The sequence below is a fragment of the Phoxinus phoxinus genome, assembly GCF_949152265.1.
Source record: "Phoxinus phoxinus genome assembly, chromosome: 2".
Classification (NCBI taxonomy): Eukaryota; Metazoa; Chordata; class Actinopteri; order Cypriniformes; family Leuciscidae; genus Phoxinus; species Phoxinus phoxinus.
This window is the reverse complement of record NC_136877.1, coordinates 51,416,339-51,432,951: the sequence shown is the minus strand read 5'-3', so window position 1 is coordinate 51,432,951 and position 16,613 is coordinate 51,416,339. Positions and strand designations below refer to the sequence as shown.

Here is a 16,613-nt window from a genome sequence, read left to right as displayed (position 1 = left end):
CATATTTATCATGAAATGTACTTACTGAAAGTAGGAGGAAGTCCGATGCTGTTATCTGAGGAACCAGTGTAACCACTGTCCTCACTGAATAAAGGAGGTAGTCCGATGCTGTTATCTGAGGAACCAGTGTAACCACTGTCCTCACTGAATAAAGGAGGTAGTCCGATGCTGTTATCTGAGGAACCACAGTCAGCACTGGCATTAGAGAGTGTGCGATAGTGACGCACCTTTAGGGGGAAAAAATATATCTTAATAAATTATCTATGAAATGTACATATTAAATATGGCTGAATGAGCCCCTTTAGTGTTCAGCATATAATACACTAAATGGTCATTATGAATCTGAATTCTGTGGTAACTTGTTTTTGAATTTCTGAGCATGAAACATTCATTTTCTTTCTTGCACACTAAAAGTGTTACTTGAGGCTCACTCAGTGAAGACGTTCACTCATGTACAGAAACCTTCAGACCAAGTCTGCAAAACTACAAGCACATTATACGCCTTACACTCAGTTTTGTAGCAACATTGACTATTGACATCTGGTCAAATTAATGAATCGTGATCCTCACACACACTTCAACAGGACAGGACACCAACATGGCTCACACCAACATGTAACCGGACACCACACATTCCTCACAACAACATCTGGTCTTCCACACACACAAACGTTTCCTTAAACGAATCATATTTAAAACATTACCAAATATATTCTGTGTTGCCATTTATATGTCATGACAGGTTTGGGATTTAATTTGAGTTCTAATGTTTATTAATCAAACTCTAAATGCTTCTAATATTATATTCCCTATATATTTTATGTAACTTTGTTATCATATAATCTGAACCTGATGTGTTTGATACCATTTTAAATCTTAAAACATGTTGGAGTCGAATCTTGACTGCAAGGTACAATAATATGCATTTATTCTAGGAAATACCATACTTCTAAATATGAATGTTAAATTCGATCTCTCACATGACATAGTCAAAGTGGGCGTGTCTTTACAAACAAAGGAACGTCTTTCCCGCTCCAGATCAGAGGATCCGATTTGCTGTTGTCCCAAAAGAAGGCGTGAGCCATACATTCTTTAAAAAGCCAAAGCTCCCCCAAAACTCTCTCTCGCTTCCTGCCTTCATCGCTGCTTCAGCATGTGAAATCTTCGGACCTGAACTCCTTCAGGAGTTCCCTCCTTTTTATTTTCTTTATAAAGTTTCTTTTGTTTCATTTTCAAATTCTCCTTGGTTCGCCTTCACCTAAGAGTGAACGAATTTAGCGTGAATTATCCCTTCAGCCACTTCACTTTCAAGAAGCCTTCAAAACTCCCGCGCCCAGCGCGCCCCGGAGACACGAGAGCACGCGCCCTGTCCGAGGCTCCATGAGAGAACGCGCATCAGCACGAGAAGCGCGCTCCGCAAACACGAGCGCGCGCGCTCTGCTCCGCGAGCACACGCAGGCTGGTCTCAGCCACACCACACACAACGAACTGTGCAAGTATCAAACTCTAACGAGTTTTAATGTTTTAAGGTTCGATGCATTGATGTCTCTCAAAGGTCTGTGATTTTTGCTGTCCTATGGTCACACGTGACCATTCTCTCTTTCTCTCATTCTCTCTCTACAACCTCAGCGCGTGCTCCGGCACGGCGCGCCCCTCCTCAGAACTCTCTCTCTCTCCTTCTCTCTCTCATCTGTTATTCGTTGTCTTGTTTGTTCACATGTAAGATATGTACAAACATATAATCAGTATGTGTAGTACTAATATTCTGTAGTTGTGCATTTATTAAAACCATATATTATATGACTGTTTCTGAATGTTGAAAGTTAATAAATACGAGTCAATGAGATCTATCCAAAAGAGCTACCGCGCTCCTTGTTTACTACATTAAGTAGTTTTAATTTTATAAACACAGGAAAATTAATGTTCCCGGCCGGAAGTTAATGTTTCTGGGAGTTTATAAGGAGATAGCTTTACTGAGAGGTTGATGGGTGATCTTTGATGGTTTTTGCGGGACAAACACCTATTTGATCATTACATGAATTTCCCTTAAAGGTTATCTCATAATCGAAATTAAATAAGATTATTGATATATGAATGAGGAATTATAAGACGTTGTGATCGATTATTCATATATTCATATAGTCTATACATTTTCAATTTCGATAATTTAATGTAACTGTAATATGCAAAATATTAATCATATTCATGATTAGTTATTAAAATTCCCTATAGATCATTTGAGTTAATTCATATGGACCCAGAGTCCGAAGCATAAGGTCTACAGTTTGCAGTCGTAATGCAATCGCAAAACAAACGTTTCGCAAAATGCTCTACAGTATTTAATCTGCTTGTATTTTTGCTGTGACTTTCTGTATCCTGTTTTGTGATGATCAGAGTTCATATTTTTCATCTTTGTTTATTGCCACCATTGTTGAGATATATGTGTGTGTGTGTGTGTGTGTGTGTGTGTGTGTGTGTGTGTGTGTGTGTGTGTGTGTGTGTGTGTGTGTGTGTGTGTGTGTGTGTGTGTGTGTGTGTGTGACTCTAAAAGATGCTGTTGGTCAAATTAGTTTGAGCACAACGCATTTAAAAATCCATCATACTAACTGAGTGTTGTAGGAACTCTTGCTGTAGTTTCACAGTGGTGGTCAAGTCAAATTTAAGTCTGTTAATAATATAACACTTTTGATAAGGGATTAAACACTGAGATCAGGGAATTAAGAGAACGCTATCATCTCTTGCTCTTCACTAGTTACAGGATAAACCATGAATGAACTTCTGAAGGTGTTGAAAGATTAGAACAACTTACTGAAAACTATCTGGTGTAATCGCTCAGTGTTACAACCGCGGAAATAAAAAGCTTGTGAACAATGTCACGTAGCATTACATACAGCCGTGTGGATTACTTTTATAATGAACGATGCATCATCTTCATTTTTGGGTGAACTATCTATTTAAGATGTGTTTTACTCTAACATTTAATGGTTATATTCTCATCTTTAACTTTTTTTAATGTTATACATAGTATTTAAAATAGTATTTCCATTTTGCACAATTTGATGCTTAAAAAAAATAAAATAATAATAATTTGGTATATGGTTCCATACTTGTTACAAAACATACAATTTATTACAAATTCAATAAAAAAATCTATCAAATCATCATATGTATTAAAATTAAATGATTCCAGGTTCATAGTTTTACTTCTTCATATAAGGTTCATTATCATAAGTTTTAACTCACAGGGTTTTCTTCCATCATGTTTCCAGCTCACAGAAGACCGTCACAACTCCTCAGTTATCTGCTGAACACACAATTATTCATTACAAATAAACACTCACTCAGAATTAAATGTTGTTATATTATTTGTATTTAAACAATTAGATGTATAAAATAATTGTGTGTGTGTGTGTGTGTGTGTGTGTGTGTGTGTGTGTGTGTGTGTGTGTGTGTGTGTGTGTGTGTGTGTGTGTGTGTGTGTGTGTGTGTGTGTGTGTGTGTGTGTGTGTGTGTGTGTGTGTAAAAAGAGATGTGTTATAAAACAACGCAGAGTGTGTTCGTGGTATTTTGACGTGTAGATTTTTTAAATGTTACTGGATAGAACAACACTTGTTGGAGGGCAGTTTGTGCTTAGGAAAAAAAATAGATAGTTTATATGTTATCTTATAAAAGCTCTAAAATAATTAATACAATAAGTTCAAATAAATATATAAAATATGAATTTTTAAAACCTTAAAGATTAAAGGGTGTTTTTTGGCAGCCAATCACTTCATGTCTCTTGTCTTTTTCAAATGCTGCATTCACCGCATCTTTCACTTGTTATTACCGGTAATAACCAGATTTACTGCATTTCTGTCAGAGATATTCAGAAGCTCTTATTCATTTCAAATAAACTCTTTATTAAACGTCAATGGACTACATAAAAACAAGTTAACAATATGTTGCTGTGTTTCTATGAAGGTATTTTTGGTGCAAATCAACTGAACGCCTGTGACCGTGGAACTTGTAGTTGTAGACAATAGCCACACATGTGTATCAGTGAATTTGTAGTCACAGAGAGAAATGTTTTAAGAGTTGCAAACTTGTAGACTTTTTTTTCTCTCCCACAAACACAACACAACAGATACACATTCTCAAATTCTTCATTGAAGGTGCACAAATCCCATTCTACAAATCACAAATGAAGAAATTTGTACGCTCACATTTTTGCTACAGTTGCTGCAGTGAATATGGTGCAAAAAGCATTCACACACCCGCATCAACAAATGTGAAGTCACGGAGAAATGTTGCACATCCGCAAATCAGTGTGTGCATTCATCCAATGAGAGTTGCACACTTGTAGAATATTTTCTCACAAATGTCTTGGATATATTTCTAGCACAAACACAAGTACATAACTACAACTGCTTGAATCTGCTGTGACGAATCTCAAACACTGTTTTCGCCTTCAAGTGACAAGTTTCGCGCGCTCTCCCTTTTGCACTGAGACAAGTGGAGCAAAAGTGAGTTGTGCATCTGTAGAGGCAGTGGGCGGAGCCGACATTAATATTCATGAGTTTCCCGGGCATGCGCGTGTCAAACTGCTCATTTTAGTTCACGCTCCTCATTTCTCAGCAGGTTTAATGGATTATTTCAAAAAAGGCGCGACCGTAAACTACAATTGTCTATCGTTTCGTAAAGTTCATAAGGTTTTTATTAGTTTGCCCGTTTTGGGCTTTCGTCAATGACTGAAGATTGCAGGCATTCACTTCGTGTATAGGCCTTTATACATAACACGTAACTCGTTGTATAAATTGTAGCTTGCGAGGCTTTAAAACTGTGTCTTTTACTAATTGTTATCATTTGTTGAATGCAATAAATGAAATAAACCTGCATAAATGTATCTATGGACTAACATATAAATTACAAGAGGGAAACATATTAAATATATGTGTGATTGTTCTTAAATTCTTGTTTATTTAAATAAGCCAAATAATTTAAGACCACACACAAGCATGAATATGTTGCTTTAATAAGTACATGAGAGAAATATTTAACATTATTTTATGGAATAGAATAAGCAACCAATTTGATGTTCACAAAAATATATATATATATTTACAAATATAGGCTACATGGCCTACTGGCCAAATTACATTACAAAATATAGGCTATATATATTTTGATTACAAAGTGTGCTTGTGCTGGTTTTGATATAATAATAGCCTACACTACTGTTCAAAAGTTTGGTATTAGTACGGTACCAAGACTACATTTATCTGAAAATATTGTGAAATATTTTATCAACTGTTTTCTATTTTAATGTTTAAAAAATATATATTGTGATGGCAGAGCTCATTACACCAGATTTCAGTGTCACTTGATCCTTCAGAAATCATTCTAATACTGATTTGCTGCTCAAAAACATTTCTGATTATTATCAGACGGAAATGGTTGTGCTGCTTAATGAGGTGTGCAAATCACTAGCAAGTTCAAAAGAACAACATTTATTTAATTATTTATTTTTTTTGTAAGATTATAAATGTCTTAGCTGTCATTTGTGATCAATTGATTGAATTCTTGCCCATTTGTATCAATGATCATCATATTCATCCAGGTACACAGTGCAACATAAGGTCAAAGAAAAAATATGGCAATGAGAAACATCAGTATATGGAGCAAAATGTTTATTAGACCACTGATATGGTTGTGGATGTTATTTCAGTAATTTCCAGAGATGACACAGTTTTAATGCTTCATAAGGTAAGGTAACAGAAGTAATAGATAAATTAAATGGTAATTGGCTCATGTATTTGGAACATTCTATAGCCTATCGCTATAGCCTATCTAAGGAGTTCTGGAATTTTTGGTTTCACGGTAAAAGTGGAACTTTAAACCTTGTGATATTTTTTTGTAAATGTATATCTTGTTTGTAAAAAAAAAAAAAAAAAAAAAAAAGATTGCAGTGACATTCAACAGTTGATAACTAAAGTTAGTTTTAAAGCATTGCATTGTTCAAAGGAAAAGCAGAACGAAATGAACGAGTTGAAGTTTTCTGTACTTTATAATAGCCTACACGAAGTGAATGCAATCTTCAGTCATTGACGAAAGCCCAAAACGGGCAAACTAATAAAAACCTTATGAACTTTACGAAACGATAGACAATTGTAGTTTACGGTCGCGCCTTTTTTGAAATAATCCATTAAACCTGCTGAGAAATGAGGAGAGTGAACTAAAATGAGCAGTTTGACACGCGCATGCCCGGGAAACTCATGAATATTAATGTCGGCTCCGCCCACTGCCTCTACAGATGCACAACTCACTTTTGCTCCACTTGTCTCAGTGCAAAAGGGAGAGCGCGCGAAACTTGTCACTTGAAGGCGAAAACAGTGTTTGAGATTCGTCACAGCAGATTCAAGCAGTTGTAGTTATGTACTTGTGTTTGTGCTAGAAATATATCCAAGACATTTGTGAGAAAATATTCTACAAGTGTGCAACTCTCATTGGATGAATGCACACACTGATTTGCGGATGTGCAACATTTCTCCGTGACTTCACATTTGTTGATGCGGGTGTGTGAATGCTTTTTGCACCATATTCACTGCAGCAACTGTAGCAAAAATGTGAGCGTACAAATTTCTTCATTTGTGATTTGTAGAATGGGATTTGTGCACCTTCAATGAAGAATTTGAGAATGTGTATCTGTTGTGTTGTGTTTGTGGGAGAGAAAAAAAAGTCTACAAGTTTGCAACTCTTAAAACATTTCTCTCTGTGACTACAAATTCACTGATACACATGTGTGGCTATTGTCTACAACTACAAGTTCCACGGTCACAGGCGTTCAGTTGATTTGCACCAAAAATACCTTCATATGTTTCACTGTTCATCCAAACACCACATCAGTTGTAAAAACACAAGTAACTCTGGCAAAAATACACTACAGTCACGTGTCCTGTAACACAACACACTGTGACTGAATATTGATTGTGATTTTTTTTTTTTTCGGGTTTCAAAGACATTTTATTCAGTGTCCATTTATATTTTCATTAATTTCTTGAAAAGTGACGAAAAAAAGGCAAACAAAAATAATCCCATAGTTTCACAAGCTGGTGTTACGTCTCTGAAACCCCTGCAGTCACTTTACAAACGATCAGTTACAATTTTGGATAAGAGATCAATTACTTCTCATCATTGTCCAATATTACATAAACATAGATTACTCAGCTGGGAAAACATGGTCAAATACTCAAATCTATGTCTTCTATACACAATTATTCATGGTTTATCATCCCCTCCACTCCACCAGTTTGTTAACATCCGTACAGCTGATCATAGCAGAACCAGAGGTGCAGCGAGGGGAGATTGTGTCATTCCCTTTAGGAAAAGTGTATTTGGTCATACTTCTTTTTCTGTTCGAGCTGCTACTGAATGGAACCGCATTCCTTTAATCATCAGAAATCTAAACACATATTGTACATTTAAGAACCATTTAAAGAAATGGCTTCTTGAATTTCAGAGCTGTCAACATTAACACATTTCTATATGTGCTCTATCCATTGCTGGCTTCTTGCCTTGTGTGTGTGTGTATATGTTATGTCTTCGTCAGATGTTTGTTTGATTGTTGGTTTGCTGTATTTCGACTGTATTTTTTAACATAATAGGATTTCTTACTAAATGTATTGTACAATTTTTTATATGTAATTTTATTCTCTTTTAGGGTGACTTTTAACATCTGTCCGGGGACTGCAGATTAAAAATAGCCTTCTGGCTAACTCTGGCATATTGGCAGAAATGTTTATTAATATGCACTGTCCCTGTAATAATAAATAAATAAACATGGCCGTAGGCTAAAACATCTGTGGAAACGGGTCAGTATATCTGGGTCACTTACAAATTGTAATGTTAACAATCACCGAAATCAAACACGTTTCAAACCAAATCAAACTCTGGGCTTTCTAATGATAAGTAGGCTACTAAGTTCCAAAGAGTTGTTGAACACTCGACTCATGTTCATCTTTGTTTCTATTTATAAAAGTCTGAGCGGCAGAGAGATTCAGCAATAAACAGGACGACAGCTGTCGCGCCACATTAAATCACATCAAAACAACATTTGTTGTTTGAATTTCATGATAAAAATGGCATCGTGTGTGACTGTTTTTAGAAAGTATAACATAGGCTTACACAAATCAGGCACAAGCAAAAAAAATAATAATACTGTCAAGTTTCTCTACAAAGGGCTCATTTTGAGTAAAAATTATAAAGGCTACTGTAGACTCTAGTCACAGCATAATCACGAGCTCACGCTTATTTCTGTCCCAAGCAAAGTCTAATATATCATATCAAGTTTACATGGTTTCGCTTTTGGTCTGGTTTTGGGTGCGTCATAATCCTCGTAAATTCAATCTCAAATACAAGTTATTGTAGCCTAAACTATATTAACAAATTGCACTAGACAAACCTGTAGATCGAAGATCTTCTGTATTTTGCGTCCTAAAGAGAAATGACACAGCCGAAGCTCGACCCACTTGCAGTCCACGAGTTGAAACGGAGACACTCTTGAGTTTTATAGCGCGACGATAAAAAACGAATTATACTTAGCATACGGAACTAACATATTCTATTTAGTTTTATAATATAAATGAAAGGCAAACAAGGTCTAAATCGTTGAAAATTAATAAAAATGAACAACCGCAAACTTCCAATACTCCGCCTTTCTTCTTCTGTTCTTTCTCTCTGAGTCCCGCCTCAAAAGAGGAAGAACAAATCAAACAGCCAGAACAAAACAATGCCAATGATGTTTCAAGATGTAAATTGTCTAGTTTAGTTTAGTTTCTGATTACACAAAAACATCAATACAAACCCATAAACTAGATTTCAACTATAAATCCCACATGGAAAGAACCTATAAACATAGATGTTTTAAAGGTTTTGATATAGGTTTTTAATATAATTTTATATATGTCACATTATGTGACATATATAAAATTGGCCGTTATGTAAACGTTAATTTAAACGTTATGGCCGTTAAAATTGACATATATGTGTACATATGTGCATACATGTACCTATAGGCTATATGCACGTATATACTTTTACCTATTAGTAAAATTATTAATGTATATATGTATATGTGTGCATATATGCACCTATGTTTACCTATATATTAGTAAAATTCTGAAAATCCATAGCTACTAGGCAACTAAAAGTCCAAAATGTAGAAATTTACATTATTTATTTACTTAAGAACAATCAAATAGTACAAGAACAAAAATAAGTAAAAAAAAATTGAACAGAAAAAACAACTATTTATCTTGTTGATCTTCTCAGCTCTGTGAGCTTCGAATTGATAGATGTGCCCATCTGCCCTCGGCTGGCTGCCGGCCACTTCTTCAATGTAGCATCTAGAAAAGACAAAAATAATAAGACAGTATAATATTAATAATAATATAGTGCTTTATCAGGAACCCAAAGTGCTTACAGTACAGCTGCGATTGGACACATATTTTGGATAAAGGGCTGATCATAATAAAAATGCGTCATGTAAACACGTCAATTGGAAGATTCTGATTGGATTCTGCTAAATCTGAAAAACTCTGATTGAAAACATCACCCGCATTTTCCTGCATCCAACACCCAAAATACTTTACAATGGCCTCCCATTGACCCATTCACACACACACACACACACACTCACACACACACACACACACACACACACACACACACACACACACACACACACACACACACACACACACACACACACACACACACACACACACACACACACACACACACACACACACGCTAGGTTTACTCGAAGAGCAATAGGATATGCATTAAAATCAAGCAAATCAATTACCGGTATAGACAAAATAAGGCACAAACAAAGGACAGAGGGGATTAAGGGTGAAGGAGAGGTGAATATGATTATTTATGATTATTTATGAACACTTCAGATGACAACAATATGCCATGAGGTTATTTGCAACACTATATGTTCTACAAAATATAGGACTACACACCTTACATCGCAATATCCCAGAAATGTGGCTTTAGAAGAGGAAAGGTAGGATCAAGAAGTGAGCAAGCGATGAATTAGTATTATAGGTGCCAAGCAGATACAGTAACAATAATGGAGTCTCCATTGATGCCTAATAAACATTGATACAAGTAGGCTATAAAGTGGTGAAATTATAAAGTCTTAAAAGTTTTGTTTTCCCTTCTCAACGCATTATGCATTTACTCACCAAATAATGGCTGCCTTTTTCATTTGGTCAAGGGCGACCAGCTGCTCCCCATCCCCTCTGGTTGGCTTCCCACCTTAAAGTAATATTTCAAAATTATTATGAAAGGGGGTAAAATGAAGGTGACGAAAGCAATAGTTTTTTTTTTACACACACACACACACACACACACACACACACACACACACACACACACACACACACACACACACACACACACACACACACACACACACACACACACACACACACACATCACATTTTCTTGAGGTGCAAGGAAATACAAAAATGCCAAGTAAAAACGCGATGGTATGCCGGCACACAAACATAATTTATTCCACAGAATATGACTGTCATGACAAGGACAGAAGAGATTAGGAACATGTTGTTTTGTACCGTTCATGTTGCTTTTCAGCAGTCTCCAAATCTCAGGTGCCCAGCAGCAGATCCACACCATGGCAGTAGCAGAGGTGGCACGGCGGGCTGCTTTCCACACTTCTGCCTGGCAACACCCCAGAGCCCTTTATAACTTCATCTGAAAAATTATTTCTCATCACAATATTAATTTACTGGCAACTTTTAGAAACTTTTTCATGTTTCATATTGATTCTTATGTTTAGCTTCCCAATAGTTAATAGGTTTTTATGTATAAATGCAGATTAATGATATGTATAAATGCAGATTATTGATAAAGATATGAAACAAATTAAAGGGATAGTTCACTTTGAAATTAAATTTTGGTAAGTTTTAGCTTACCTCAAGGGCATCCAAGATGAAGGTGAGACAACATCCCTACCACTATTTGTGAAAATAAAAGGCATTACAAAGGAGTTAAATACACAATACAAAAGCTTGTGATTAGTTATATGCTTGTTTTGAGCCCTTTGTGGAGAAACTTGACTATAAACAAATCATTGATTTTTTAACCCTACATAATATAACAATGTCACCGCTTTCAAAACATTTTAACATGAAATTCAAACAATAAATGTGTCAGTGAGGTGATTAATGTGGCTTGTGATAGATCGCTGTACACCTGCTGATTTTAATACGTAGTAGAAAGTATGAAGGAACATTAGTGTCTAAGGGCCCTATTTTAAGGATCTAAGCTCATGGTCTAAAGCTCACGGCCCAAGTGCACTCAGTGTGTCTGAATCGACTTTTGCTAGTTTAACAAAGGAAAATGGTCGTCGCACCGTATGGTGTAAAAGTATTTAGTCTCCGGTGGCGTAGGTTTGATTTTGAAATTGGTGGGGACGGGGACATCAATATATAAATATATTTTAAGTTTTGATCGAAATTATTGCTTGGGATTTAGATTAAAGTTTAACTAAACTTTCTTTTTATTTAGTTATCCAAATTATTTTTTAATCAACTTTAAAGGGATACTCCACTTTTTCTGGAAATAGGCTCATTTTACAATGGTGACGAAGGAGTTACGATGAAGTTTATAAGAAAGAGAAACTTATGGCTTTTAACTTATGGTTTCGCTAGCTATTTGAGTAAATGAAAACATAATACTTGCATTTAAATGGGAATTTGCGGTCCACCACCGAACTCTCGGCCGTCATTTTGCACAAAGCTGTCGTCACCGGCGAGCGATGACTTATGGGATAGGATCAGGCCGCAAGAATCCTTTTATGCATCCTCACTTTCACGGGGAAATGAAGGGTGCATTTGCCGTCGCTTTTGAATAAGGGTAGCCTTCGTTGCGCCGCGATGACGCAACCGGCCTTTAAATGCGACCTCCGAAGTGTGCAGCCTTTGAATTGGGACACAGCTACCATGTGGTTATTCAAACCATAGATATATATATAAACACTAGATCTCTTAAGGCGGAGTCACTTCTGGCATCATAGGGTGGCCATCTTGTCACAGGGAAGCTTTCTGTAAGGTGAGTGATCTGCACGAACACAAATCCTCTTATCTCGCTGAAATCTTGACGGATTTACAAACGGTTTGGTTTCTCACAAACGTTATTAACATGGCTATAATTCTGGATGCTTGAACATGTTGAAATATATAATATTATAATTATTCATAAGTACGCAGTGTCATAACTACATCTCTGACTTTTATAACAAACCAACCCGTTTGAAAATCGGTAGATAATTGAGCAAGTTATGGTTATTTAAAAAGTACATGCATCATACAACACAATGTTACGAGTGAGCGAGCACCCAGTGGCAAGATGGCCGTCGTGTGCGGCCGTCGACCTCCATTGGCCAACAGCCCGTACGAGGTATCTAGTGTTTATATATATATATCTATGATTCAAACTGAATCTACCTCTTACTCTTCTACTTCCTCTCTTATCCATAAGGTATAGGTGCTACTGGTGTCTCCTAGTGGATGGGATGAACATAGCACTGACAATAAGAACAAGTAAACCATGTGACAGGCAGTGACTGGTACAACATGATTTGTTATCATCCAATGCAGTAATAATGTAATTAGTGACTGACTAATAATGTAATTAGTGATTGTGGCAGTTATACTATGTCCTTGTTTAGGACTAAGTTTGACTAAAAATATTATTAGCTGACACATAGTGCTTTATTTGTTAATTTACCAGGATTCAAACACTTTTGCTGTAACAGACAATCTTGAAATAAGGCGATAATTATCCAACAAAGTGCAATATCCACCTTTCAATAATGGACAAACTACTGCTGACTTCCAGAATCTCGGTACCAGGCCACTAGACTTAAATTAAAAATAGAAACAGTAGGTCTCTGTAACAGAGACAGAGTGTGCCAACTGCAGCAAAGAGGGCCGCAAATATGTTGTGAACAGTAGCAGCACTGCTCTGTATACCGGCAGATGGAGGCGTAACAATGAACAAGTGACGTGATGATGACTTCAAAAGGTCAGTGTTTATTTCAGGAAGTGAAAAAAAAGTTTTTCCAATAGTGTGCAAATGGTATTTACAGAAAAAAAAGATACACAAATGATAACCAAACAAACTTATGGCTATGCCAATAAATGAGGTGCATGCTTATTAATCAAGGTTTAAACAATGTATTTTAAAATAATTCCAAGCCAGACCAGCATCCGCCTTTTCACGGGAATGGAACATTTCACTATTGTACAATCGTGTAAAAAAGCTTGCTCACTATTCACTGTTTATAGTTTCTTCTAAAAATGAATTTAGGTTTACATTTAGGCAGTTTACAATTTCTAGTTTCTTAATTTAACTTAAGTCTTAACTTAATTACAGACAATTCAAAACACTTTACTGATCGACTCAATCCAAGTGCAGATTCAATGATTTCAGCCAAATGTAAAAGAATAAAACCATAATTTCATAGTCAGTCGAAATTTGCCCACTGCATTAATTTGATTAATTAAACCGCATACATTTAAATGAATGAAACGCAATCCACTGCTTTTTTTTAAGATATACTGAGGTTCAAGTTGTGCCAGTTCAGGGCCTGGATAAGGGTGAATGATAGAAGAAGCAGAATCAACAAGGGTTTCTTAACTAGAGCAGATCTCCGTCCTTGTCTACGAGCAATCGAATAATCAAACGGTTTTGTTATTGTTCCTCTACAGCGCTGCAACCATATAACTGTATATATATATACAGCTTATTAAAACCTTTTCACAATATTCTAATTTTGAATTTGGGGTTTTCATAAGCTGTAAGCCATAATCATCAAAATTATAACAAATAAAAGCTTGAAATATCTCACTTCGCATAATGAGTCTATATAATATATTAGTTTCACCTTTTAAGTTGAATTACTGAAATAAATGAACTTTTGCGCGATATTCATTTTTTTCTCTTTTTTTGTGATTATGTTGTATAGTTAATGTTATATAATGTTTTAACCACAGTGAAATATAATACAGACAATTATTTTACAAAAGCATGTTACAATGGAATGTTCAAATCATGAAATATAATGAGATGTTGGTTACTAGAAGGCTGCCGTCCTCTGTCAGGTGTTTTGAGATCTGCCAACAAGTTGTCACAGCGGTTCACATTGCTAACATTTGCCTAGTTCGATCCATTCCTTTTTCACATTGAGCCTCTTGTCGGAGATGAAGCTGTTCTCACATGAGCGCTGAATGACTGCTGAAGGTCTAAAGCTCAATCTGTTCACATTGTTTCACTTCACAGGAGATCGATTCCTTTTACAATTGAGTCTTTTGTTTTCTTAAGCTCATCCATGATGTTCTGTAACCCATTGATTACTTTCCTCATTTCAACAATGAATTTCACGGCTTTTGACTTGATCTCACTTTCACTTATTTGGCCGTTGTGTTTAAGCTTGTCCATGTCATCGAGTGCCTTATTATCTTCCATAACTGAGAGAACGTCGAGCACAAGGCTAACGGCAGTAAAAATCCCAGTAAGAGTTCCAGTCAAACGCACAGTTTTAGACATCTGTGCAGCCACTTCACCAACGTCATCGATCCGTATAAAGCGTAATACTTCACTGGTGCCAGCAAAAATTTTACTAAAACCACTGATATCATGCTCTGGTTTATTAAGGTCGCTCAGTATTTCATTAGTATATTGACAAATGACTTTCATAATCTCAGTCATAGGGATGATTTTGTTCTGAAATTCTTCAAGTCCATTTTTGACATTTTGACGTAATTTCTTCTGCTGGTTCATTGTCATGTGCTGTATTATTCCACTACCGATTCCTCCACCTAAGGCTACAGCTGCTCCTGTTACAGTAACAACAGCAGAAGCTCCCATAGTGAATGGAGCTAAAGCTAATCCTGCTAGCATGGTGACTCCTCCTGCTATTCCCACTACTCCTCCTCCTCTGGTGACTTCAGTGGCACGTCTCAAATCTTCTTCAAATGTGTTGATGAGACGCCTCAGTGACTCGATGCACTCCTGGAGTTCACCATGATCTCTCTCATAGAGTCGAATGAATTCCTCTCTGAGACGAACAACTTCATTTCTAAAGAGAACATAAATATAACTATTTTTTTGTCATTTATTTTAATATAAATATTTTTTACTGTTTTAATGGATCTTGATGAAACTGAGTTTGTTTAGTTTATTTTGCATAAAGAGATGATGAAAGAGAATGAATGCCCCTCTGAGACGAATAACTTCATTTCTAAAGAGAACATAAATATTAAGATTTTTTGTAATTTATTTTAATGTAAATAAAATGTCTTATTTATAAACTGTTATAAATATATTAACTGATTTAATGGATGTTGATTAAACTGAGTTTCTTTAGTTTATTTTGCATAAGACAATCTCTTACACCAAATCAGGAGGTTCATCCAAGCTGTTGCGCTGGCGGGGGGGATTGAATGATGCCATTGTTCCTGTGATTAAGAAAACACTAGTTAATGCATTATGAGTTTGCATGTATAATACAATCACATAATATGAACAAAACAAAATTCTAAGGTTCTTGATCAAATAACAAAAATGTCTCTGTTTTTATTTCACATTTGTTTTTCAAAATTGTTTAAAACATATTTGTTTGTGCTTTTTACACTGTTCAGGAATAATCTAATCTGTTCAAAATAAATATGAATCATTCTTTAGAGTTATAGTCCACACTATAAAGAAGTAAATGTGTCACATTTAGAAACGTTGATACTGTTGTTTCTGCTTATGTGAGAGCAGTTTTTGTTTGTATTCTGTATCATATAGCCTTCATAGTTATAATAGTAGTATGGTAGTATGTATTGTGAAAAGCACTATACAAATAAATTTGAGTTGAATTGAATTGGATATAGTTATATACTTATATATAATAGTAAAATATTTTGAACCATTATCCTTCTACAAACAACAAAATAATCAAAAGTATACTTACACTTCTGCTGATAGAAGGACAACACATTACTGTAGCTCTGAGTTCATGTGGACGACGTTAACACATTTTCCAGGTAAGTGATCCTTGTAATTGTATGGAGAGAAACAGCTCTTCCAGTAGAATCTGTTGGTCTAAAGTACAACTATGTGACAAACATCTTTATCTTGATCATACAATGTTGAGGGTGGGGAAGCATAAAACAATAAAGGTCAAAGTGCAAAGTTTCATGTTGCCACATTGGTAAAAAAAAGCAGTAAAAGGTTGTTACTCTCTTAACAAATACTGTGTCATATTATTCCTAAGAAAAAAGTATAAAATATGGGAAAACACTAGAAGAGTTATAGACAGACATGAAGCCGTGTCATGACATGATGAATGCCATAAGTTGCACTGAATGTGTCACAATTAAAAAAAAAACAAAAAAACATATAGTTTAATTATTCTAAAATCAAAATATTTTTGTTCAAATACATATCAAGGCCAAATGGCATAAATCAATTCAGAAACATGGCAGGACAAATCTTCACTCTCTGCCAAACAGACATGGAATTTTTTTTTTTTTCAATTTGTGCTGAATTGACTT

General features: G+C 35.6%; 1 protein-coding gene across 11 annotated transcripts in view; it reads right to left on the bottom strand.

Moving 5' to 3' along the window:
• The window catches only part of LOC306992993 (uncharacterized protein), a 134,569-nt gene extending 125,836 nt beyond the window's left edge, over positions 1-8,733 (bottom strand). For 3 of the 11 annotated variants that reach the window (XM_079602356.1, XM_079602365.1, XM_079602362.1), the window contains exons 1-3: positions 8,438-8,733; positions 3,244-3,301; positions 26-227 (exon numbers count right to left, since the gene is read on the bottom strand). In XM_079602356.1, coding sequence (XP_079458482.1) covers positions 26-227; positions 3,244-3,261 — 220 coding nt within the window. In that variant the 5' untranslated portion in view covers positions 3,262-3,301; positions 8,438-8,733. Of the gene's footprint in view, positions 1-25; positions 228-3,243; positions 3,307-8,310; positions 8,355-8,437 lie in introns of those variants that run through there. The other 8 variants (XM_079602359.1, XM_079602364.1, XM_079602363.1 and 5 more) reach the window with 6 other exon arrangements.
• Positions 8,734-16,613: the final 7,880 nt, after the last annotated feature.